Raw genomic sequence first — 24,566 nt, 5'->3', positions numbered from 1 at the left:
AAATGAGACTCCTGAACTCCAATCCAAGGCCAAACAACCAATAAAAATGAATCTAAAAGTCCAACGCAAGTTGCGGAGCCATCTTCTCGAGATCCTCGACCTATACCCACATGTCAGTAAATCAATCCAATAGCTTTTTCCGCGGTCTCGCTCCAACTGAGAGAGGTATCATACCTCCAAAAACCCATCTCCAATCGATATCCCCCCAGGACGATCAGCCAACCCCTCAGCCCTCTCATACGCCGCTCTAGCCAACGCCTCCCTCACAAAGACATCCACATACTTAGACACAACTTCATTCGCATCCTTCGCAATTTTCGTCTTCTCGCTCTTGAAATGATGGTGTAATAACCTGGTGAGCAATTTGGGCGGGATAGCAGGCTCGCTCGACATCACGTCATCCGCCTCATCATTATTCGTGATCTCCGCTAGTATGTAGTCGGGTTCTTCAGAAGGTGATCTCTCGCGATCTTGACTGCCAGATTCCGAGCCTTCAGATCCGGACTGCGATTCGGAGCCTGAGTCTGAAGCTGCGGCGCTAGGTCGGCCGGAAGCTTTCTGGCGAGAAGAGGAGGCCGATGTAGAGCCGCCGGTGGGCTTGCGCGTGCCCTTTGACGAGGATGCTGTTGCATTGGCTGTGTTCTTGGCGGCTTTGGAAGGAGGTTTGGCTTTGGTGGATGATGCTGATGCTGAGGCTGAGGGGCCCGCGGCGGTGATGGTGTCTCGCGGTCGTGGGGGGTTGAAGGGGAGGCGCCGGCGCTTTTGGGTGCCTTGTCGTTCGGGAGGCATTCTTATAGAATACTTGATCACTGGATCAAGTTACTATTTTCCCGGTAATATGTGTATGCTTTGTGATCGGAAGCCTGGCTTGAGACACGCAGAAGCCGAAGACACGAGTCGCGGCCGAGACGCGAGGTCACGTGGTTCATAGTAGCCTGTATCCTTTTACCCTTTGCGCTGTCAGACGCATCACTGGTGTTCATTTGTGGCTTTATATGCTCGAGGCTCTTTAAAATTCCCTTACTTGCGACCTGGTATACAAGAGTCAGGTAATCGTAATACTTTGTTGTGGGAATTTGTATGTGGTCTCATTCTCCATATTAATACTCCAGAGCATATATATAGAACAGCTACAGAGTACTACCTTTGCTTCATGATGCGATACTGTCAGCGCGCACTCTTACTCCAAATACATAATGGGGGCAATTCACTTTACACAAAACCCTATCAACAAGAAACCCATCATCCCCCATGAGGCCGAACCACAGTTACCTCCAGCCCAGCATCTTCCAAAACCCTCCGCGAGCGTTCCCAAGCAACTCCAAATAACCCAGAATTGAACCGGCAAGACCACAACTCACCAACTGACCCTTCCTGAGAAGAGTGATCCGCCTGTAATTCCGCAAGCTGCCTTTTCATATCTGCCACAGCGAGTTCGGTGTTCCTGACGATGACATCCGGGGGACTGACGGCCCGCCCAAAGCCGCGAGATGTGAATAGACAGATGATCCAGTGTTTCTTGCCTTTCGCCTCCGAGTCGCTTTTCTGAGGAGGGATGATCAACGCAGTGCCCTCTGGTAGTCGTATGCTTCGAGAGTTTCTTGCATGGGACTCTTCGCTCTGTGCTGCAGGCTCAAGCCTGTACTTGGGGCTGGACAGGAGTTTTTGGCAGTGAGAACGGTAGATCGCAAAGGCAGCTGGATACTATTTTAGAAGGTAAGTTCCTTGAAGAGCTCGAGAGACATTCAATCAAGCGTGTTGGGTTACCTTTTCTTTGAAAGCCGTCGCGATGCCCTTGCCCCAAGACCCTTGGCAATTGCAGGCGTCTGTCTAGCAAATCAGTTACTGCGACGCACTGAGATCATGAATCATGGGGTTTGCTCACGGATTAGAGCTGCACCGTCTGGAGCATTAAAAAGGTTGCCCTCAATTTCTGTTATTTTGCTTTTTACTGAAGGTAGATCCATTGCGGTTGAGACTGGGGAATTCGATACCGTGTGAGTGAGTGGTGGAAGAGACCTTTACGTCGAGGTCAGCGGTAGTAGGATCAAGTGAAAATGAGCAGGTATCCTCGACTATTCTTGTAACAATTGAAATTGACCCTATTCCTTCTGCTTAAAAAGAAGTCAGAGAAGCCAAGTGATGAGTCACTGCAATGAAAGATGTTGGGACACGAGCTTAACTGCGCCATTACACAACTGCGCCATTACACGTCTAGCAAGGAACAGTCTACAACGCAATGAACGATTGTAATTAGAGCCTCACTGAATTTGCTACATGTGGCTTCAGACCTCTCATACACGCTTCACACTGCGTTCATTTAACATCGCTAGGAATACCCAATTTCCCAAGAAAAGTAAACAATATACGTCCTCACCATTGTCGATCAAAGCCGCAGTAAAGACTGAACAGGTGGTATAGCCAGATTTTGATGAACCTCGCCTACAGATCCGAAGCCTGAACGGCGGGGTAAACAAAGTCTCGCATGCTCCTAGACTTTCTGACTGTGTTAGATTCTCCTTCACTGGAAACATTCCTTCTTCCAGCATCGTTGCAGCCTCGCCGACGCGGATCGAATCCAGGAGTCCAAGAGGAAGTAGTTTCCACAGACAAGGGTGCACTAGTGGTGCTGTTTGATTTCATCCTCCGCCTCATCGACCGTGAGATACTTCTGAGTATCCCGGCATCCTGGTCTTCGGCGTGGCCTTCTAGCCGGGCGATTTCACCCATCATAGTCACTCCATTTGTTGCAAAGTTCTCTTCAGATATTGGGATGTACAAGACAACACCCCTGCTCGGCGCAACGTGAAGCAGGTCCTGGAGTGCTGCTTGAATAAGTATTGTGTTTCGCAGGTTGGTAATTGGCGCGATGAGATGTGGCAAGGCGAAGACTTTCATCAAATACGCGGGAAGTGCGGAGTTGCCAAAATAGAGACATGCATCTTGCTGGATAGTGACCATCAAGAAGGCATCGGGCTTCTGATAGATTTGAGCCAAACGGCTAGTCAGGTCAGAGGCAAGCTTTGAATCGTCGTAACTAATCTAAATCAAGAGGGTTAGCGCAGATAATGACCATGAATCTATGATTTTACACACCCTCGAGTTCGTCTTGATTTCGATCACGACGACGGAGTCATTGCTGATGCGAGTTCTTGGGGAGATAAGCGGGCCACAAGTGTTGAACAGGTCTTCGAAGTAGCGACTCTTTGCCTGAGGTGGCTGCTCATCATCATCAACACTCCTGTGCGCGACGTGGACTGATTGAGCATCCGGAGAAACGCCATGCTTCAAATCAGGGTCAACATTGTCATCTTCCTCTTTATCCTCGAAGAACATGGACGGCTTAATTGCAGCTCTTTCCAATTTGTTCTTTTGCTTTAGAGTCTCTTCCGGGACCGTTTTGCTCGTCAACGCTTGGAACATTGCGGGGGATTGGAGCACCGGTACAGTTGGAGAAAGACTTGTGGATGAGGTCGTCGAGTAGTTGTGACGTCTTCTCAGGAAAGAGAGGTCCATTCTAGCAAATAATCGTCAGATCAAATCCTTAGTGTGCCTGTTCGACTTGAAACTGACCTCATTGAGTTCCTTGTACGGACTCTCCACCCGCTTGAGCTCGAACTTGAGTTCATGGCTGATGATCGCTGGTACGCTGAGGAAGAGAAACAGAAAAGAAAGACTAACACACACAGAACAGTTTCCCCTTCCTTCCGACTTCAGTTCCTCTGGCTTGACTTGGAGCATGGCTTCTGCGCACCTTCCTGCAATTGAGTGCAGGATAAGGAAAGCTCATCTACACTTCCACACGGCAGGAAGCAAACACCCTAGGACGACAAATGGAGACAAGGAATTAAAGACCCAAAGGCCCACCAGACATAGTACAATTCATAAGATGGTAATCTATCGACATGCAGAGTATTGATACACTGAAGGAACTGGAAGTTATGCCTGCTTGGGCATCTTCGAATCCTAAGCCAGAAACCCCAGAAAGTCGAAAGCAGAATTTCCACTCAGAAAGATCTTATCGGTCCTCCTTCTTTTGTCCCAGACGATTTCCCCGTCGGACTTGCGTTTGATATAGAGTATGCGATGCTGCGGGATGAACTCTTCGTCGGTCAGATCCTTCTTCCATGAGCTCAGGTTCGCCTCCAAACGTCCATTGAATCGGTCCTCGTATCCAATGGTGTAGTCATTACTGTCAAATTTGGTGTCCCAAATGAGCCTGTTAATGACATCTGCACCCAATTTTGTCAATCAATGCTGGTGAAAAGTGGCGTAAAAACACAATACCTGCCGCTGGCCGTAATCTGTTCTCCGCAGAAGTTGAACTTTTTGACGTTGACGAGGCATAGTCATGCGATTCATCAGGCTCTGTGTGAGGTATTGCAGTTGGCGATGAGCTTGAGATATCTTCATTCTGTGCACTGGTTGCTAGATTGTTGCTAGTCTTATGTTCCTGAGATATAGGGGATAGATCAGAGTCCATGGTCAACAACGAATATTTGCAAAAGCTTCCAATCTCAATGTGAATGTTAATCTATGTTTCGACACGTTCGAGTTCGAAGGGCATGCCCATCATACTTATAACCTGAATAGGGTGGCATGTCTTCACATAAGATTCACCTTGACAAGTCGACTCTCAATCTACATTTTGTGCAACCGTAACAAAGAGTGACTTTCAGTTATTTCACCTGGTCTCCTTGTAATGACTCCAGTAGCACTTGATTCTGGCATGCCTCGTCGCCTAATATGGGGCTAGCTGGTCTGGGGTGCAACTGATGCGAAAGTGATAGTTGCTTTCGCCCAATCCTAGCTTGGCTATTGCTTTGGGTGAGTCAAAATTGTGGCGCGGCATCCTCCAACTTATGGTGTGACTGCTCAATACGGAGATGACTCATTATGAGTGATACACTAAGATCCGGTTGGCAATCACTGTCTAGCCCGAAGCTTAGGTGGATTATCCCAAAGCAACGCCCTGGGTCGACAAACAGGACAGAAATGACGGATTAGAAGAGGGGGAAAAGCAAAAAGCAAAAAGAGAACTGAGCTCCGATAGGGGGAATCGAACCCCCGGCTGCCGTGTGAGAGACGGCGATGTTAGCCACTACACCATATCGGATTCCTTGAATGATTCGAGCCGCACTTTACAATTATGAGACAAACTGATTGGCACCTCGAGGACGCGCTAAATCTACCTTAGTAACACCACCACTTTTTTGGTAGTGTACTGTACTGTCATCCTGATACGCACTACTGATGCATTCCATAGGCCTAGAGTGTATCTATATAGTAACCAGGCCTGTGTCTGTGCACCTTCAAGAGGCGGCGATGCCAACGTGGGAACAAAACACTACGGTTCCTTGAAGAAATACCACGTACTATCGTGGTCCTTGCATCGTCACCGCGAGTTGTACCGTAACAGATTTCCTATTGGAAGACGTCGCCTTTTTTAAATCATAGCTCTGCAACACAGACCAGCAAAAAACATTAAGTGCCGTCCTTCGCGTCTTATATTGTCTCCTGCATTTGCGCTTTTCGCGTCAGCCCATCACGTCCCCGTCTCCAAGTACTGTCGGATGATTTCACCTATGTCAGTATGAATGACGTGACAACCTCCTTGCTCACAGAGCATTTCAGCTATACACCCTTGGTTCGTTTCCTTGCACCGAGATTGTCTTCCGATTTGCAGTTGCGAACGCGAAATCTTTTGCCCTATCATGTGGCTAATTCTTCACAGTCTCTCATAGATGATATTATAAACTCAATCAACAATCTCATATACCAGGCCATTTCGAGCCTCGAGTCAGGTTTACTCGCAACTCCCCCCGAACGCTTGGGCTTTGCGCATGCAAATAATGCCTCTACGATACCCGATACAGATGAAGATGGCAACGTTGTTTACCCGGAAGCCAAACTGGAACTCGAAAATGGACTACACCAGCTAGAAACGCTCCTCGAGGCGACCGTTGACAAGGCGTTCGATAAGTTCGAGATCTACGTCCTGCGCAACATCTTCACCGTGCCCGATGACTTGTTGAATTGGATCAGATTGAGCCATCATGAGGTATGAGATCCGGTGTTCGCGACTGCGCGCCTCGACATCCCTGCGCCACTTGAGCATATATTGACTTTCAGCTCATGCAGAACCTTGCTCTTGATCCTTCCCCGAATGCGCCTACTCCTGAAACGATCCACGCACTCCGCAAAAAGTTGAATGAGACCAAGAAATTGAACCGATCTTTGAAACGCGAGAGCGCGCAGAACGAGGCTGTAATATCACAGTTACGATCGATATTGTCGACAGTACAAGAGCCCGATGTCGCGAAGAACGCGACTGGAGAGAGCAAGGCCGAAACCCTTTTACCAACACAGGACAAAAAGGATCTTGACCTTTCATTCCTGACGTCCAGTCCGGCTGCGCAGCAACTACATGTGGGGGTTAATACTGGCTCGAATACCCAGTATACACCGCTCACTACGAATACGGCTTTTATTCTGTCCCAACTTCCTGCACTGCAAGCGATGTTGAAGCAGCTACGGCCCAAGCTTGTTTCTCTACCGAAGTCCAGCGATATTCTGGAGACAGATGCCAAGTTCGATGAGAGGAGGGAGTATATCGAAAGTAGAATCAAGCTGCATCTTGAGCGGACCGGACAGGTACCGGTTGGAGCTAACGGCAGCCCGCCGATTGTCGGACGGAAAATTGACATGGCGGAAGCACAAGCGCTCGAGTCTGTTACTGGTATGCTTACAAAAGATGAAAAGGAGGACTGATCAAGCTGTTGTGGAGGAGAGTTGATGGGGACATCAAATCAACCCCATCTACTATCGATTATGATACGCGATCCTACCGGCATCCCCTCCATAAATATCGGCTCTACGCACTGCAATTCGTCCGCTCTACGCGGATTCTCCACAACAGGCATGTTCCTGTCACCGTCCACACAGCCTGGGTCGCCCAGCAGAAGTGTTTCGCATCGCTTTCGGCGATGCTATAATCAAGTGTCTCAGCAAAAGAGGGTGTCTTGACTTCCGATTGATGCCTAAAGCTGGTATTCTCGGTTTAGAGCCTATACTCGGCAGTGGATTATCTTAAGGATGCACACCAACGCAAAGGGAGCACCCAGAAGTCTGAATTGCACCAAGTTTGGGTTGTTTCCCTCGAAAGTCGGATGTGTCGCACCGGCTAACGGTTGCATTGAACAAAGAAAAAGCTTCTGACGGGGAGCTTATTGTCATGACAAAGAATTATCTGGATGTCGAACTTCGCTTACAGAAACTTGATGTCCTTAATACTATTTCTGAAAGTCTAACAATAGGATAGTATTGTAATGTTTATCTAGTCAGACCAAATAGTTTCTTGATGCCTGGGTGCCTTGAGACGGCATAGATGTACAAACTAGACCGATACCCGCTAACCCAAAGCAGCGGTCATGTGAGCACAGGACTACTCCTCGTAGCCCGCGGCTTGGCATCATCAACTCCCTCTGCAGCCACCACCGCGTTGGCCGACTCACTCATCGGTCCTACTCCGCTTTGTCGCAAGGTGTATATTCGATGGACACCGGTATACTTGTGCTGTAGTGGCATAAGGCTCCGTGCAAGATCTTTGCATCAATTCTCCCTTGCGCGTCGTTGTCCGGTGCTCCCTCCGCTCCCCACATGTCTCGCGCATCGGCTATAGCAACGTCTATTCTCGGAGCCCGGCTTCCTTCTGTCATCCTCGAATCGGTGTCCCGATAAGTCGCATACACGCAACACTGACTGTACTCGCGTCGCGGGGTTTGATTGTCGACGACATGGCGACGGCAATTTCGAAACCTACCTCACATCCCCCCAAGATGAAGCGGCCGCCCCCGCCTTTCGTCCCCGGTGGTGTCAATGGGGTCAAACCTCCTCAGCAGTCATCTTCCTCTTCCTCCCCACCCTCCACATCGAAACGACTGCCTGGTTCTAATCAACCGACTTCCTCACCCACCACTAATGGTCCGGTCACGAATGGCATCAATGGCTCCGCCTATTCGACCTCCACCTCGACCAATAATTCAAACAAGAGTCTCCTGAATCGGCCCAAGAAAGATGCGCAGAAGTCGGGGGATCAGGCGTTGCGAAACCAGAAGCAACTGGGGAAGATGCCGACTGCGGAAAGGGATTCCAGGCTGGGGAAGATATTTCCTGAACCACATGGTGAGGCGCCGATCAGCTCCTGCAGTGTTGGGACTTACGAGTTGCTGTTTACTAACGATTGCAACTTCTACAGTTAAAACGACTTCCTATATCCTAGGGAAATACTCTAAATGCCCTCCGTCCCTCATCGTACACCTTCACCCTACTCATTTCCGGTTTGAACAACAAGATGGCAGTTTCCCCTACAACTCCGAGATGAAGGTAGTCATCGAGCATATCCGTGCCGGTACTGTTCCCCATGACATGATGGAGGAGTTATTACGGGCCAACGTTCGATTCTACGAAGGTCAGAAGTCACCCTTATTGCATCATTGCGCGATTGTGGCCGCTAACAGGGGTTTTCGCATGCAGGTTGTCTCATAGTTCGAGTGGTGGATCACAAGTCAGTATCGGCCCAAGCCAGAAAATCGACTGCGCCATCAACGAATGGAAACAACACTCCTTTCTCGATACACAACTACAATGAACACATCACTCCGTCGGCTTATGTGCCATATCCGAAGCAAAATCAGTTAACTTCCGAGGCCGCTGGTACGAAGACAGAAGCGGCCGCCGGCAACCAGTCAGACGAGAAGGACAAAGAAGAGTCAACGGGCAATTCGGAAAGTTCTAAAAAGGAGAATGACTCGGCTGCATTACAAAAGCAGCCCCCGGCGAAGCCGCGGGTGTTCACGACCGTCCTTCATCCTACTCCTCGCTCGCTACAGGCGGAACTCACGTTGCTTGCTACCACGCCTGATCCTCGTGCAGCAAAACAGTCCGCCACACACTCGAGCACCCGCCCGCAACCCTCGTCTTCTACAGCCCCGCAGTCTCCAGTGGTGGCTTCTAATCCACCGGACCGAGGCCATGTTGCAAAGCGACAGAAGATGCTAGTAGAACCACAGGACCTATTGGAATGTGAATCTAAACTAACGCGAGCGTTGGCGTCGCCTCTTTTCTTGGATCCAGTGGAGAGTCTGGAAGCAGCGCAAGATCTACTGAAATATTTGGAAAGTCCCCTTCATTGCGCTCCACCCCCGTCTCCGAAGAGAAGGAAGCGAACTGTGGCAGAGCTCGCTGCCGACGAGGCCCTCGCGGCGGAGGAGGAGCGGTTTATGCTCATCATGGACGAAAGATTGGAGCCGGCCACGTCAGGAGCTGCTGGTGGACCAAAGTCCGCTGCTGTTGACGACACCGGTGGCGGTGCGCCATTCGAACCGCGCTTCTCAAGATTCAAGACACTGGAGAATATCCGCATGCAGCATGAGGAGAAGGCCAAGCGGGAACACGAGATCAAAGTCAAGCAAGAACTGGCCAAGCGACAGCAACAGGAACAGGAAAGAGAGAGGCGGAGGCTGCTGGAGCAGCGTCAAGCAGAGGAGCATGCCAAAGAGGAAGCTCGAAGGCAGCATCTGGCCGCGCAACAGGCCCAGGCACAGCTTGCTGCACAGCAGCAGAACCGACATGTCATGACACAGGCAAACGGGATCAGCCAGGCCCCCCAATCGTCACCGGTGGTTCGCAATCAGACACCTCTCAACGCCTCGTCACCACTGGTCGGCAGTACGATGGTCACACAAGCTGGCGTTCCCATGAGCATGACATCTTCTGCGCAGGGTGCAGGAAGCCCGCCGCGGCCCCCGTCGGCCTTACAACACGGTCATCCGAATATGATGAGCCATCCGATGGCGCCGTCGAGGAGCCAGCAGGGCCAGAGTCGGCACGGCACTCCTCAGATGACTCAGGGAACACCGGCCATGTCCCATGCAACTCCGATTATGCGCAACGTCACACCCACCCAGCGCATGAGCCACGGCAGCCCAAGCCAGTCGACCATGGCTGCAACACCAGTAATGAGCCAAGCCATGATGAACACCCCGCAGATGGGAGGCGGTATGGGTCTTACGCCTCAACAACAGCAAATGATACTGCAACGGCAGCAGTTACTCGCGCAACACGGACAACTCGGACCCGCTCAGTTCACACCGCAGCAGCTTGCCCAGTTGCAAGCGAACGCGCATGCTCAGCAAAACATTCAGTCACATCAGCAGCAGATGATGCAAGCTCAGCAGCAGAATCACCAGGCGCAGCAGCAGAAGCTGGGGAACCAGCAGACATATCAAGCTTCACTGCTGCGAAGCCAGTGGTCCCAGATGCAGATGGCTCAGCAGCAGCAGACGCAGGGCCAGCAGCCACAGCCTCAACAAGGCCAGGTCCATCAGGGCAGCCCGCAAATGACTCCTCAGCAGCAGCAGCAGCAGCAGCAGCAGCAACAACAGATGATGATGGCGGCAGCTGCTCAGGCCAATGCTGGACACATGCCGCAGAATTTCCAGGGCGTCAATATGGCGCAGCGGTACAGCCAACTCTACCAACAGCGCCTGCTACGTCTCCGGCAGGAGATGTCTACTCGGTTTATGGCTCAGTATGGGCCCCCAACGCAATATCCGCCCCATATTGCACAGCAGTATAGCATTGGACTCGAGCGGAGCGCCAAAGCCTGGGTGCAGGAGATTATACGGCGTGAACGTGAAGCGGCTCAGCAGCAACGTGCCTCGCAAGTGGCAGCTGTTCAGGCGCAGGTCATGCAGCAACAACAGCAGCAGAATATGATGCACAATGCCATGGGGAAGTAGTTCGATTTTTTCTTTCTTTTTTTTACTCCTTCAGCGTTTCGGGATAGGCGATGGGCGATCTAATGAGATCTCTGGGTTTGTTATCGCCATGCATTTGAATCTACCTTCGTGTGGCCATCTATTGCCCTGAGATGGACCTTTCAGGAGACGACTCCTTTTCTTCGTCGATTTGTTTTTATTTGCAGGCTGTACAGGGACAGATGGAATATCGATAAAAGAGCCTGGCGTTTGACTCGATACTGGTTTGACATTTTGCGGGTTGTCCTTTCCATGCACGCTTGGTGGTTGTATCATTTGGGAAAGGGCTTTGGGGAATTGAGGACAGACTTGATACCATTTGTACAGGATTTTCCATTTGCTTGCGGTTGCTACCAGGAGGCGCATTTGATTGATATTTGATATGCTTGATAGTGAATACATCCAATGATTGGAGATATCATCTCGCCTCACCTTGATAGAACCTCTGCCGAAGCTGAGCAGAGAACGGTAGCTCAGAGGACGGTAGCTCAGCCTCTGAAGAGGTCTCGTCTGTCAGTTGAATATATAATCAACTTAGTATTTGCGAATATCAAAGATGTCATAGGAATACAACAGCCGGACTACTGTGCTATCTTTCCCTAAGTATCTTTTGATACTCGATGGTAGTCTAAGATATATCTATCTATATATCCACCCACAGCATCAGCATGCTATATATAAGCTTCCTCATGTCTGTGATATGTTCATTTCCCAAGAGAGTACAGATGCTATAATATGAAATCTCTTTTTCATATACCATAATATATATCACAGCTCTCTGCTGATTGTTTCACTACTAGTCAGATCCTGAACAAGGGTCTTATACATTGCCAGGTTAAAGCATACAGCTTGAAGCTGATCGGCTATTGTCGCCTTTTCTAGAGATATCACCATCAGAGTTATTCCTCTGAAGGTGAGCTGATATAGAATAATTCTAATTCTAGTCTACAATGCACTTGAGAGTCATGGACCCCCAACAGCATAACTTTAGAGGAGATGATCCCTGACTAGTGCACCAAGTGGTCTACACGCCTGCCTCAACATGAGAAGAGGGCAGTCTCAAAGGACAGGGGCAGGTATCTACGACAGCGAGTCTGATCATCCAGACGTCTGGGTTTCAGCAAGTGACCAGTACGGCTCGACGCAGTTCATCATCTGAGTGTCAGATAGGTTCATTTGCAGATTACGGATTCGGTGAGGATATGGCTACATGGGACGGCTTAGCTTGCATGGCTCTCATACGACTGTAGCATTAGCATTAGCACACTGAGCCTGCTGCAGGCAAGATATGTTGGCTGCGCAGGCTGGATTGTGAAAAACAAAATCAAGTGGTGTACGGTGACCCAGGAGCCAGGTCGCAGGGCAAAGCAAAGCAAAGCAAAACCACGACTGATTATCACACGGATACTACATTGCCAGGTCCAATGCTACGCTATGAGTATTTCTGGTGGTTCTAGACAAACGCCAGGGTACCTGCGAAATGACGATCTTCTTGGTGGCCGGGTTCTTGTGCGACAGTGCCAACGCCAAAACCAGGGAACCGGATGCCAGTTGGCGCCTTAGCTTGGGTGTGACTGTTGATGGGGTGTTGTTGCACGGTCGGCGAGCTGATTTGGATAAATGGGTCCAGTTTATGGTCCAGCGAGAGGTACAAAGTAAGACTCTTAAGGCAATATACAGTGGATGGTGGGTTTGCGAGTACAGTTGTGCTGTCAACTGGTGAGGCGGGTAGGCGGGAAAAAGTGGACGATAAACATACCAAGCGGAAGAGCAGTTTATCTGCACATTCCAATGCACCGCTTGGGTCCTCAGTACTTCTGAAACCTCCTATACCAAGTTATCGGCTGATTCTGAGACTCTAACACCCCGGAGACCTAGGAGAAACTTTGGAGAGGAGCTGTTGGCTAGTCGGCAGGAGTCATTGGCATGTTGAACAAGGTCATCAGGTACTGGCATACTGCTCTGGTCAAATGAACAACTGAATCCGTATCCACTGGCATAGGCTGCAGGCTCGAACATGGATTGGCTCATGGCCACGGTGAAGGATCAACAGCCTCGAACCCATACCCGAGACCGAGATTGATGTACAATGCATAAAGTCCTTCCCGATCGATCCGGATCAGAGAGCCAATAGTCCCAGAAAGGTCGTACAGGCTGCAGGTCAACCGAGACGGTAATGGACCGATAAAATGACGTAATCGAGGAATGGATGGGATTGATAAGCGTCGACAAGCAAGGCCATAATGCCATTATTATTCTCGGCCCTCCGAGTTCCCCAGAATGCTTCAGGGCCGTTGGAGGCAGGGATTTGCGGGCGTTGAAGGCACGAGTGGGCAGAAATCATTAGTGCGGATCACCCTTGGGGAACCTTTTTTTTTTTTTTTTTTTTCGTGGCCAAAAAGCACTGCAGAGAGAGACAAAATGACCTGAGAAAAATAATTTTTCTATGCAATGCAATGCAACTCAAAAATGGACGAGATTTATTGATTGTTGTGTGCTCCTGCCATTGGTGGAAGAGAAGAAGCTGGCTCAAATTCATTGATTGGACGCTTTGATCAGGCCAGAAGGAAAAAGCAAACACGCAAGGGGTTCGCACAACGATGGCTGGAGCTTTGGCTTTTTGAGATTTGGACATTCCAACCCACTCGCACAGGACAAGCTCGAACCAAAGAACTATAGGCCGTGCCCTGCATGAGCAGGTGATGAGACCGACATAGAACGAAGCACGGGAGACTGAGCAGCAGGTGAGACAGACATGAACCTTGCTGCTGTGCCCTTTCACGGTTGTAGATCATGATTTGAATCGTGCTTGGAAGGTTGGTACTTCGAAGAGAATCTTCTCAGCGTTACGACTCCCATCTTTCTGGTCAAGGACTTGACGCAGGGCCCATGCGGATCCGGGACAGCCAGATTCGGCTTACTGAGACTGGGCTCCTTGAAACCTTTTGGACGTACCTGCAGCGCGCTTACTCTCATCCTTCTCAATGCAAAAACTCGTGACTTGGGATGCAGGAGGATTTTCAGGCGAATCAATCCATCAATAAAGACCTCCTAGAAGTCGAAACGAAAACTTCCTGGAACACCCTTCCAAGGCTCCGTTGTTGGGCGTTCATGCATGGCACGTCAATCTATCTCTTCTCGCAAATCTATTGATTTGTACAGCAGGGAGAAATTGTCCGACGGTCGTTGGGTGGGTGCAATTCGGTGGCTTGACCGACACTGTACAGAGCCCCATTTCCCAAAACAGAAAGACTAGCTTCGCACAAGCCAATACAAGCCAATACAAGCCCCATAAGCTCACTGGCGGTCAAGGGCGCAGATGCACTGACTGCTGATCCCGTTGTGTCAGAGGATCCCCACATGATCTCCATGATAATCAATATGGTTTGATGATTTTCGATAACCCAGTTCAGTATCACCGAGGCTGGCTTGCAATGCCGCAGAATTGACCGCCGTTCAGAGGCGCAGGAGACACGCATGCCGTAGTGCTCACATCTTGGCTGTTGACAACAGCACGGGTGCTTCTCTCCAAGTCTGTCCGATCAACATCGAACTCGACACAATTATCCTCTATTCCAACCAACAGATTCGCAGAACTATGCTGGCCAGGTTTGAGAATTTCGATAAGAGGTAAGACAGAACGTGTGTTACCTCCCCTTCCCCGCCATTCAATATATTGAATGAATCGAGGGGGAGGTAGGACCAGGAACAGGTTCCACCATCGAGCTGGCGGGCCTCCTGAATGTGTGTAACGAATTCCCTCACCGCAGGAACCCTTGGGATGATCTGGTGATAATCAAATCTCCGGCCATCTCCTTACAGCAGACAGGCCCGTGCTGCAGGGGTCTGCAGCTTCTGCTGTTGGAAAAGATTCAAAGTGTAAAGGCAGATATCTCTGCGATCGTCGACGTCCTCAACCGCTGTTGCGCTTATTGATACTATGTAGCAAGCACCTCTATAGAGTACATATTCTTGTCTCAAGTAGTAGCCTGGAAATGACACCTCATGCCGTTTCTAAGGTAGTCTCAGGCAATCATGATGGTTGCCAGTCTTGTGCCCTACCATTGTCAGTGAATGTCTCAAAAATAATAGAAGATAAAGTTGAAACTATGGTACGCACTCAGCATTGAGTTTGGATAGAGAGCCGCACTAGTCGAAAATCCGGGGTTACGGTCGATCGAAAGCGATCGGGCCTGATGGTAATCTTCCTAATGAGGTTACCGACCATTCGATCGTCCATGGCTTAGATGAACTCTGCTCTTGATCCAGCATTGTGACTATCATAGTGAGTGAGTCCATCTAGGAAAAGCTAATTTTTCCAAAACATCCATAGCTACAGATCGTGCACTGTGCTGAGGACTAGAGATCGACTGGCCGATTTCAGGCTAGAGGGAACATTGGTGAGGAGCAATTGTGGTCCATGGCTAGCTCGGACAAGATCATCACAGCCACGAATAGATTGTTGCATGTCAGAAGCGCAAGTCCGACTAGCAAGGAAATAAGGACAGCTTTGACCGGGACGTGCGCCCAAAATCAACACAGGATCCTTTCAAGCGGCAGATCCAATTTCAATGCGAGCAGAACACAGCTTCGTGCAGCTATGGAAAATGCGAAGGTCTAGACTGCCTGAGCTCCAATTGATACCTGGACTATAAGCCCGTAATTCCTCAATGTTGCGCATCGTCAACTTCGCCGTGAACAACAAAACAATTCCAAGCCTGAGCCAGAAAGCGAGCAAGATGGGACGTAAGTTGTGGCTGATCGAGTGCGGCTGAAGCTTACTGGAGCCACTGTGGCGAAGGTGTCTTGGTACTCTCCTCTTTCCTTTTTGGGATACACACTAATTATTTACTGATGGATGTACCTCTCTAGCGCTGCGTGACTGAATGACGCTAACATCAAACTGATTGCAAGAATGCCTAAGACTCTCTCACCTTCAACGGCAATACCTGTCCTTGTCAAGGCTGAGCAGTCAAGAGTGAACACATACTTCATCCGACTGATATGCAGGTGACCTAATCGGGACAATGCACTTCAACCTTAGCGGATGGGAACTACGTACACAATGGGTAAACTAGCAGGTATGGAGGACCACTGAAAGTTTCAATCTGACAGGGCGAACGGGCCTTCGGGACCAGCCAGATAAGGGGGTTGTCAAAACGGCCACCCAGACGCTGGCCTTGGATCACACAGGTACAAAGTCTGTCGTTTTAGCTGCCTGGGGACAAACTCAAGACCCAAGTCTCTGGGAGTTCGTTTCCGGAAATACAAAAACTCTAGCAGGAGAGGCACTTGTCTGTCGTATCGATGGAGAGGGCAGACAATCCTCCGATTACAGAGCCACAATGACGCGCTAAAGTTGTGATTGTCGCGTCAGTATTCACGATCAAAGCCGTGATTATTTCTCGGGTTCGAGGTTTGATTGAAAGCCGATCGGGTGATTCCATTCGTGTTGTGCTTCTCCATCACCCAGCCCCCAGCGAATGTGACTGGGAACAACTGGCCGCATGAGAGGCAGCTCCTGCTCGGTCGCAGATCTCTCGATCATCCAATGAATAACTATCTACATTAGATCGGTATTCTCACGAGCCCATGGCTGCAGTAACCGCGAGCAATCTCGCGAGCTGGAAACATTTTCCTGACCCCAAGAATTGCCCACGATGCAAAGAAGCTATACTCAGTGACGAAAAGGAGTGAACGTTGAATCAAGTGGCAACCAGATAACCATGCAATATATCGCTATGGCGCCATCCACACCCACCAAATTGGCTAACATCAGTTGACTTGTCGCGTTCAAGACCGCAATTGAGGTAGGACCGGCTTCTGACTCGTGACAGATCAGAAAAACCAGCACAGCCACGATTGACCGAAAATAAGAGGTCTTCTTCTTGAGATGAAATAGTTCAAGAAGTCTGCCGACGCTGTTTGTACTCCATCTGTACTATAGTGACCGTTGAGAATGAGGTCAGGAGAGGTGGAGAGAGTCCAAGCCATTCATGCTGGAGCGACCGTCCCAGTGGTGGGGATTAGAGGCCAAGAAGTGCTTAATCCTTTTCAGGGCACTGTACAAAGGATAGTTCCAGACGGATGAGCGTAATCGTCGCTTACTGTTGTGTACAAAAGACACAAGACTCACTGCCAGTTGAGAATGGGAATGACTGACTGACTGAGTCGGATCGCTTTAGCCTATCATCTCGAGCCAGATTTATCCCCCACATTCCAGAGAGACAAGACCGTGATAGGCCAGCTCTGTCCGAAGCGTTCCTGGATGAAGGGCCCGAGAGTGGCTGCTGGCATTTGTTGGTGAGGGAAGCCGGGTGGCTTGCAAATTGTGATAGGTGCGGCTGGTCGGCCGGCGATGGATCATGGATGGCGACTGATTTGCAACCTGCAGAAAGCCTCAGTCTAGTGGCTGACAACTTTGTCGATCCATTGTTGGGCGCAGGCTTAGGTTGGCGGATGATGTGCGTCTGATTAGTGACCTCAGTCCAGACATATCCAGTATTGCAATTGAGAACTGAAACAGAATGCTCATTCATGTAACCAAGTCTCGAGTGTTCTGGCTAAGAGGATTCAAATTCATAGTTGGGACAATCGTTATCTTGGCCATGGAGCCATTCTCCTCATTCCTGATCCGAACGTTCTAACTAGACTTCTCCGTGGCGTACAGGGCTGAAACTCTCATACCCCGAAATGCCAGTGACAGGCCTGTTAACTTCATTAGTGGTGGGTGATTAATTGATCCAAACTACGTGGATACTCGTCGACTAGTTCAAGCTCTCAGTGAGGCCTGTCTGATTTTCAGGACGTTTTTCTATTTCTTTTCCCGTTTCATTTATTAAAAAATGAGCTTGCACGAACTCATGATGGTTCATCCGTTTGAAAACGGAACATCTCATAATAACGGAGTCATGGAGATCTTATCGATGATGATGAACGTCGTACAGCACCATCACGATGTGATGACATTTTGTCGAACTCACGACCAGTGGAAAGGAAGGAAAAGGTTCATCATGTTGAGGGGAAAAAGCAACGTATCGAGGATCGCCGTCGATCTGCAGTCGGGGCTAGTTCGCACAGACCGCGATTGGGATTGTCAGCAAACACTAGGGTACAATCAATCGTACGTCTTACTATTATTTGCGGGTTTGATGTTCCTAATATTACCTGTCTCAGTAACAGACTATTACTACTACTTGTCTATCGAGTTATGTGCCTGAGAAGCATGCAAGTTAGGCTTTATCCCGTCCTGGTACCTTTAGCTGTGTATACTTTTTGCGGGAGGTAGAAGTACCGGGACGAGGTGCTACTGCTGGTAAGTATAGAGAGAACCTTGGAACAGCGAACAATGGAACTCCAATAGAACCAAATATCTGCCTCCTATACTCCGACTCACCCGTAAGGTACCAGTTTACTTTGAGTTTCAATTCTACGACTTGCCTCCATACAGCTTCCCTTACAGAAACAGACTCCCTGCCTCCCCCAGATGTACACCGTGTGCCTAGTAGTACAGACCATAGTTACATCCGGAATTCCTCCTGATAAGCTGGAAAATGGCGGCAACCCCAATGGCAAAAGTCAGCATCGGTAGTAAGAACACAATCCGGTTTTAACAAAAATGCCCACCACGCATTAGAATTCCGATGCAGAAGGTCTAGATGGTGGCGCTAGCAGCAGCGGTCGATCGTTTGATCAATATGGGCTTTAGCCTATCTTGTGGCGCTGGGGTTCCAGATGTGCTGTACGGAGTGCCTGAACAGTGCCTCGCCATCGGCGGTTGAACATGCCATTCCATTCGACTCGACTCGACTCACCTCAAGGCTATCGTAGAACAATATCCTTTTCGCCTCTTCATGACGATTCTGTCTCAGTCTGAACATATGTTGCTTCAGCGGCAATGAAACGTGACGAAACTCGGGATAGTCTGGAATGGGATGATGAAAGTGGTGGTACTTATGGGCGGACATAGTCCTAGACTAAACCAATCAATGATTAGTACTATCTGGATTTCTGGAGGCGTAACCATCGCCCCGAGGCATGTCTCATCGCTCCAGCGAAGGCTTTTCCACATTAGGATCCAGCAGGGCTGCCGATCATTCAGGGTCCCAGGAGGTAGATACGGTAATGCATTGTAGCTTGGCATGGCCATTTACAGACTAGAGAGCAGTATTTTCTAATTACTTTCGACTAGCATGTATGAGTTGGAGATTAGGGCTCGGACTCTGGGGATAATACTTCCAACTTCCAAGGAGGCTTTTATTGATCGAAGAAGATCGCCGTGGATCATGGAGCCCTAGGGCACGGTAGTGCTCCGTAGGTCTCATAGGGATCAGTGCTGCTGTACCTCTGGTTAAACCCCAAAACGACAAGTGCAGTACGTATAGTTGTCTGGGCAGAAGAAGTACGACTGAGTCAGGCCATAAAGTCTAATGCTAAGCAGCTTTTGACTGGGGTACCTTACCTCTAAGGCAGTGGGGGACTAGCCTACTGCCCATCATGACGGATGAACTAAATTAGTGATGAACAGACGTTCCTCTAAGGGCTTAGTTTCATAGCAGTAGTACCTACCGAGCGTCAGGACGCGCTCTGACGTCCAAACATTCCAGAGAGCTTTCTCTCCATTCATCTGGCAACTTAAAAATCCCGGACTTCAAATCCCGCAGCACTGATGAATGAAGCACAGTCCAGGAGCAAGAGGACACTAGATAATATTGGATCTAAATCAATCATGCACAGGGAATTCCGGCACGAAATTATCCAATTTCATGCCGATCCACTCACTTGATTGGGAAGATTGGAGGACCAATGCTCTCTTTCTCAGATGATGTTTTTTCATAGGTGGGTTGCAGAAGAGAAATTCTGGAAATAAATAGATGATCAAAAACAGAAAAAAGAATACTCCGAAGACAAGAAACCCAGAAAGTAATAGTCGCATTCAGATAGAGAACTAATAATAAAAAAAGAAAAGATATCAAAAAGGAAAAAAAAAGAAAATCAGGAAAAAGCAAGTGAGGGATAAATAGGGCGGCAGCAGGTTCACTAGGAGCAGCAATCGATTATTTCCTGCATAGAAAGGTAATAATACCTACAGGCACAAAGCAGCAACAAAGCTCTTTCTTTTACTTTTTTGATTGCTGCTACAGCTGCTGCCCCAGGCCAAATTCAGTAAACGTACCTCACCTCGAGGTATATTGACTACCTACCTTTAACTATCTGGCTGATTATCTGAATTCCTCCTCCACTCCCCCACCCTCCTCCCTCTTCTCTCCCTCCAGGAACCTTGAAACAGGTTCTCGGAATATAGAATTCTAATTTATGTTTATTTTCTGAATGAGACCTTAAATCGTTCTAAGACATTTCCCGTTCTCCAGTGGCTTTCTCGTCCTCCTCCAACTTCGAACCAACCAACCCCATCCAGTCCCCTTGCTGGTCCCCTTCTGAACCACCATTTCCCTATATCTACACCCCTCTTCTTCATCTGAGACCTTTTGTTTCTCCCCCTCCATCTAACAAGGAATCAATCTCCTGCTTATCGCGTCTAAGGGCGGCCACTTCCCCAACCCCATCACTTCGTTGTCTGTCGCGCCTCGATCACTTATTGAACCCTTTGTCTTTTGATTCAGAGACAATCGCGCATCCTCGGAAACGTTCTGCCTCTAGTCGGGACAGCTTCTCTTCCTCTGCAACGGTTGTGTCCTCGGATTCGCTCGTCGTTACTCTAGGAACCCCATAGCCCTAGTCGGTAGCATTCCTGGCCTTGCTTGGGCCGCTGAAGGGCACGCGACGCGACTCTCTTCGACTTTTCTTGTCTCTTCTTGTCGGTCCATTGGGGAATAGCAATGGCGTACGGATGTAAGTATGATCCTTGAATCTGCCGTCATCCAGCCTGGCTATATGGCCGGCCCGTTTGATTATTTCTGCCCTCCATTCCCCATCCTCGAACTTCCCTTCTTCTCTTCCATCACACACTCCTTCTTCTTTCTGTCTCTGCCTGCTTCCTACGTTGGCCATCCTTCATTCTTTCCTTTGCTCCCAGCAACACTGTCTCTCGTTGGCCTCACAGCCTGGTACCAAACACACAGTCTCTACTTGACTTCACCTTCGTTACCCATACTTACATTCCTTCTACTATCGCACTGGTCATATTACAATTAGTCTACACTGAGACATTCTTTGGACTGCACACTCTTTCGTCTCGCACACTAATAACACTAAACCGTCTCCGTTGACAGGTGAAAGCGACACACGCCCCAGAGCCATTGAACTCGAAGACACGGAGGATATGAGATCCCAGAGTAATATGTCTGATCGCCTGGCCGTTGAAGTCGACTGCCACTCACTCGGTTCCAACGAATGCCCGTCTATGGGCTCCAGCTTCTCGCCTTTGGAATCACCCACACCCACCCCTACGAGCATCTACAGCCAAGGTTCACTTGCTTCCCCAAGCTGGCCAGAGAACGGGTCATACGCCGGCCATGCGTACGAGAGAGGTACCGCATCGACACCCATACGCGGCCACTTCCGTCTCGCCAGTATGCCTTCTCACGAGAACATGGGTCTGCCACCGTACAGCAACCTGGATGGACAGGATCGCATGGCGGTGACGGATTTCCTGCCATCATATGACGAGAATACGGATCAGTTCTGGCTCCCCTCGGATGTTCCCAAGACCTACGATCACCATGTTCATGGTCTCCCATGCCCGCCGGCCATGCACCAATATCCGCCCATGCTTCGCAGCAACTACCGCCACCACCCTGCGCCGTATCTCCCTGAGTCGGCCACCAACCCGTGCCTTTCGCGCCCCATCTTCCATCACCAACCAGATCGCCTGCCGCCATCGTTGTCCATGAGCCACATGATGCCGTGGATGGGCCATGCGGAGTCGATTGCGCCGGAGACCATTGCTCCGTCCCAAGTTGCACCGGTAACTCCCCCTCCATCCTACACGGATTTCTCCAACTCCATCAACACCTTCAAGACACACTCGCCGGCTACGCCCATCCGCTCGTGCTCCCTGGGCACTGGCTCTGGAGCGGACACGCCACTGAGCCGTCTCTCTGGCGGCGCTGGTGAATACATGGATGAATACCACCAGTCGCCTGTCTACCGAGATGCGACAGGCGTTCGTCTGCAGCGGCAGCCATCCCGCAAGATGGCGCGGAAGCAGTCTTCCAAGCAGAGCCTGTCACTAGAGAACCTGCCATCCATCATCAAGCAGGTACAGTTCAAGTGCAAAGAACCTGGCTGCAAGGGTCGCTTCAAGCGACAGGAACACCTCAAGCGCCACATGAAGAGCCACTCCAAGGAGAAGCCTCATGTCTGCTGGGTTCCCGGCTGCCATCGAGCCTTCTCACGCAGCGACAACCTCAATGCCCATTACACCAAGACCCACAGCAAACGCGGAGGCCGCAACCGCTATGTGGCCACCTTGGATGAGACCAGTCCCGACTACAATCCAGACTACCGGGGGCCTCTTACTGCTGACGGTCGCCCCATGCCGGGTGGGACGCTGGAGGAGTCCATGCCGTCCCGCGATATCAGCATGGAATGGGATGAGTAAAAAGATTAAAAAAAAAGAAAAAAAGAAAGAAAAGAAGAAAAGAAAAAAGAACAAAAAAAAAAACCTTCAAAACGAAACGGAAGCTACAGACAGACTACGAAGAGATTAATGGGTGGATCGGAACCATGATACCCTTGTGACGCAGTCGACACAAAGAATTTCCTTGAGTATTTTAGATGGGCACAGACATATAGGGTCCAAGAGATCCCGGTCGGCGCTTCGCGGCGTTATTTTTCCTTTTCTTCGTTTTTTCTCTTTTCTTGTTGTATAACACGCGTCCTGGGTTCGATTTCCTCGATTGGATGATGCATGTTTAATCACTATGTGTTCCTATCTTATAATATGTCCTGTGGAGAGGCACGCTTGTCTTTTCTTGCTCTGTTCTGTTTCTTTACTATAATTCCAGGCTGGGATAATTACAGCATGACCTGGACAAGATCTGGAACGGGGCATACTATGTGCTGGGACTGAGTGACTGGTTTGTTTGTGATCTGACTGATCTATTGACTGGCAACGTACGATATGAGATAATAATACTAGACATGGCTTACTGCTTGTTTCCAAAAATAAGCCCAGGTCTCGACCACCAAATTTTTGCCTCCATCCTAGAGTATCTGCTCTGGGGCCTTGGGAAGATATGGTACATGATACAGAGTAGATACCTACAACAGGCCTTAGCGTATCCTCATAATTCGATCAGTCTGAAAGCTTTTTCCCCGTGCAATGATTCGCCAATGCGTGCCGTGGATCTTTACAGAGTACAGACTATTTTAGACCGTCAGTAGACTGCGAGGACGATCTGATTGACGAATGACACCAACAAGTGGCAGGGAATTCCCAGCCAGGGGACCAAGCGGCCAGCACAGAAACACTTTCGAAGCCTGGAAGGTGGACGCATCACATTTCACATGCGGGGCACGTATCTGGGCTGTTTAGAGGTCAATGGTCATCTGAGATTCACTCCTGTAAGTATTGCTTTCCTATCTGCATGCTTGTAGTCTATTTCAATGCCATTCCTGTGTAATTCAAGTAATTCATGGACCTTCAGTCCATGACTATGAACGTCGGGACGTGCCAATAGTGGCACTGGCAGTAAGCACCTAAGTCCATATAAGCCACCCACTAGGTACTTCTCTCCACATTCCAGCCATGGCAATGCTCCTACTGGCGGCTTCTACTGCCTGAAGATCTCCCGACAGCGGAATGTACTTTCCTAGCCCATACTCACGTAGTAGTTCTGTTTAGCCTAGGAAGGTAGGTCATACTGGTGATGGTGGTGGCTGTGGCTGTGGTAGTCAGCATACCTCGAAGCTCAGACCCCGATTTGAGTACGAGTATGCACTATGCAGCCCCAGTTATCTTGTACTACTGCTACTCTCCCGCTAGTGCTACTACTCAACCGCTCAACTGCTTCATACTGTGGAGTGGATAGTGGATACCTACTAGTGCACCCCGTACCGCCTCAGTAAGTATAGCATGGACTACGGAGTAACTACGGAGTAACTACTCTGTACGTCCAGCCAGTAAATGATAATGCTGGATGCTGATCGGGTTACTTGGCGCTGAATCCATACCACTAGTGAAATACCAAATTCCAGAAACCGGGAACGGAGCTGAGCTTAATGGCAAGATAGTTGGTCGTGGGCTAAACTAGACTACCTTACCTTATTCCGTATGGAGTAGTTCGCATGCCAAGGGCTTTGGTGAGGCGAGCTTTGTTGATTGTAGACTGGTAGGTTACTGTTATCCGTATTTCTAAGTCTCTAACTGACGCGGAATCATGTTGTGTATTGTTCCGTGGTTGGAATTTCGAAAGGTAACTGTCTTGAGTGGTATCATTGCATGGTTCCCCACTTTGGGTCAAGCTTGGATGTGGATGTGGATGTGGATATGTATGTTCAAAGCTGGCATGGCATGGTATGTGCACACTTCTTTCAGACTGTTTTGAAAGCTGACCGCTCGTTCGAACTCGCGAGACCTATTGATTGAGTCGTCTAATCGGAACGTTGGCGAGGCGGTGACTTGATGGAATTCAGGTGCGACTACGGTACGTCCTCGGCACGATCTCCCTTAGGGGGTTATCTTCATGGATGAGCGCTTATTACGTCTCAGATCTCATTCAAGTGTATACAAACAAGCCATTCCGTGTTTGGGCTGGATGGACATCCATCTGTGATCGTCAT

The 24,566-nt window shown here is 49.5% G+C and overlaps 7 protein-coding genes and 1 non-coding gene across 8 annotated transcripts; 3 read left to right on the top strand and 5 right to left on the bottom strand.

Annotated features, from left to right (window-relative positions):
- Nucleotides 1-52: 52 nt before the first annotated feature.
- Nucleotides 53-789, bottom strand: Aud_007913 (CENP-X/MHF2 family protein; the record flags this gene model as incomplete). Its single annotated transcript, XM_043292800.1, has 2 exons — nt 53-100; nt 175-789. 2 exons carry the CDS (start codon nt 787-789, stop codon nt 53-55), a joined length of 663 nt encoding a protein of 220 aa, XP_043148735.1.
- A 453-nt stretch (nt 790-1,242) lies between these two features.
- Aud_007912 (macro domain-containing protein) lies at nt 1,243-1,967 on the bottom strand (the record flags this gene model as incomplete). The annotated part of the gene is made up of 3 exons (XM_043292799.1): nt 1,243-1,704; nt 1,768-1,826; nt 1,886-1,967. The coding sequence occupies 3 exons, from the start codon at nt 1,965-1,967 to the stop codon at nt 1,243-1,245; spliced, it is 603 nt and encodes a 200-aa protein (XP_043148734.1).
- Nucleotides 1,968-2,442: 475 nt separating this feature from the next.
- Nucleotides 2,443-3,578, bottom strand: Aud_007911 (MIF domain protein; the record flags this gene model as incomplete). The annotated part of the gene is made up of 3 exons (XM_043292798.1): nt 2,443-3,042; nt 3,097-3,517; nt 3,574-3,578. 3 exons carry the CDS (start codon nt 3,576-3,578, stop codon nt 2,443-2,445), a joined length of 1,026 nt encoding a protein of 341 aa, XP_043148733.1.
- Nucleotides 3,579-3,966: 388 nt separating this feature from the next.
- Aud_007910 (DUF504 domain-containing protein) lies at nt 3,967-4,483 on the bottom strand (the record flags this gene model as incomplete). Its single annotated transcript, XM_043292797.1, has 2 exons — nt 3,967-4,232; nt 4,288-4,483. The coding sequence occupies 2 exons, from the start codon at nt 4,481-4,483 to the stop codon at nt 3,967-3,969; spliced, it is 462 nt and encodes a 153-aa protein (XP_043148732.1).
- Nucleotides 4,484-5,044: 561 nt separating this feature from the next.
- Aud_007909 lies at nt 5,045-5,116 on the bottom strand. Its single transcript has one exon. It is a non-coding gene; the product is annotated as a tRNA-Glu (tRNA).
- A 477-nt stretch (nt 5,117-5,593) lies between these two features.
- Aud_007908 (MIND complex subunit MTW1) lies at nt 5,594-6,771 on the top strand (the record flags this gene model as incomplete). Its single annotated transcript, XM_043292796.1, has 3 exons — nt 5,594-5,647; nt 5,735-6,061; nt 6,142-6,771. 3 exons carry the CDS (start codon nt 5,594-5,596, stop codon nt 6,769-6,771), a joined length of 1,011 nt encoding a protein of 336 aa, XP_043148731.1.
- A 1,025-nt stretch (nt 6,772-7,796) lies between these two features.
- Nucleotides 7,797-10,802, top strand: Aud_007907 (uncharacterized protein; the record flags this gene model as incomplete). Its single annotated transcript, XM_043292795.1, has 3 exons — nt 7,797-8,184; nt 8,258-8,470; nt 8,536-10,802. The coding sequence occupies 3 exons, from the start codon at nt 7,797-7,799 to the stop codon at nt 10,800-10,802; spliced, it is 2,868 nt and encodes a 955-aa protein (XP_043148730.1).
- A 9,857-nt stretch (nt 10,803-20,659) lies between these two features.
- brlA (C2H2 type transcription factor BrlA) lies at nt 20,660-22,383 on the top strand (the record flags this gene model as incomplete). Its single annotated transcript, XM_043292794.1, has 2 exons — nt 20,660-20,672; nt 21,053-22,383. 2 exons carry the CDS (start codon nt 20,660-20,662, stop codon nt 22,381-22,383), a joined length of 1,344 nt encoding a protein of 447 aa, XP_043148729.1.
- Nucleotides 22,384-24,566: the final 2,183 nt, after the last annotated feature.

Source organism: Aspergillus udagawae, assembly GCF_001078395.1.
Source record: "Aspergillus udagawae IFM 46973 DNA, scaffold_6, whole genome shotgun sequence".
NCBI lineage: Eukaryota > Fungi > Ascomycota > Eurotiomycetes > Eurotiales > Aspergillaceae > Aspergillus > Aspergillus udagawae.
Note: the sequence above shows the minus strand (reverse complement) of the source record. Positions and strands in the feature narration are given on the sequence as shown.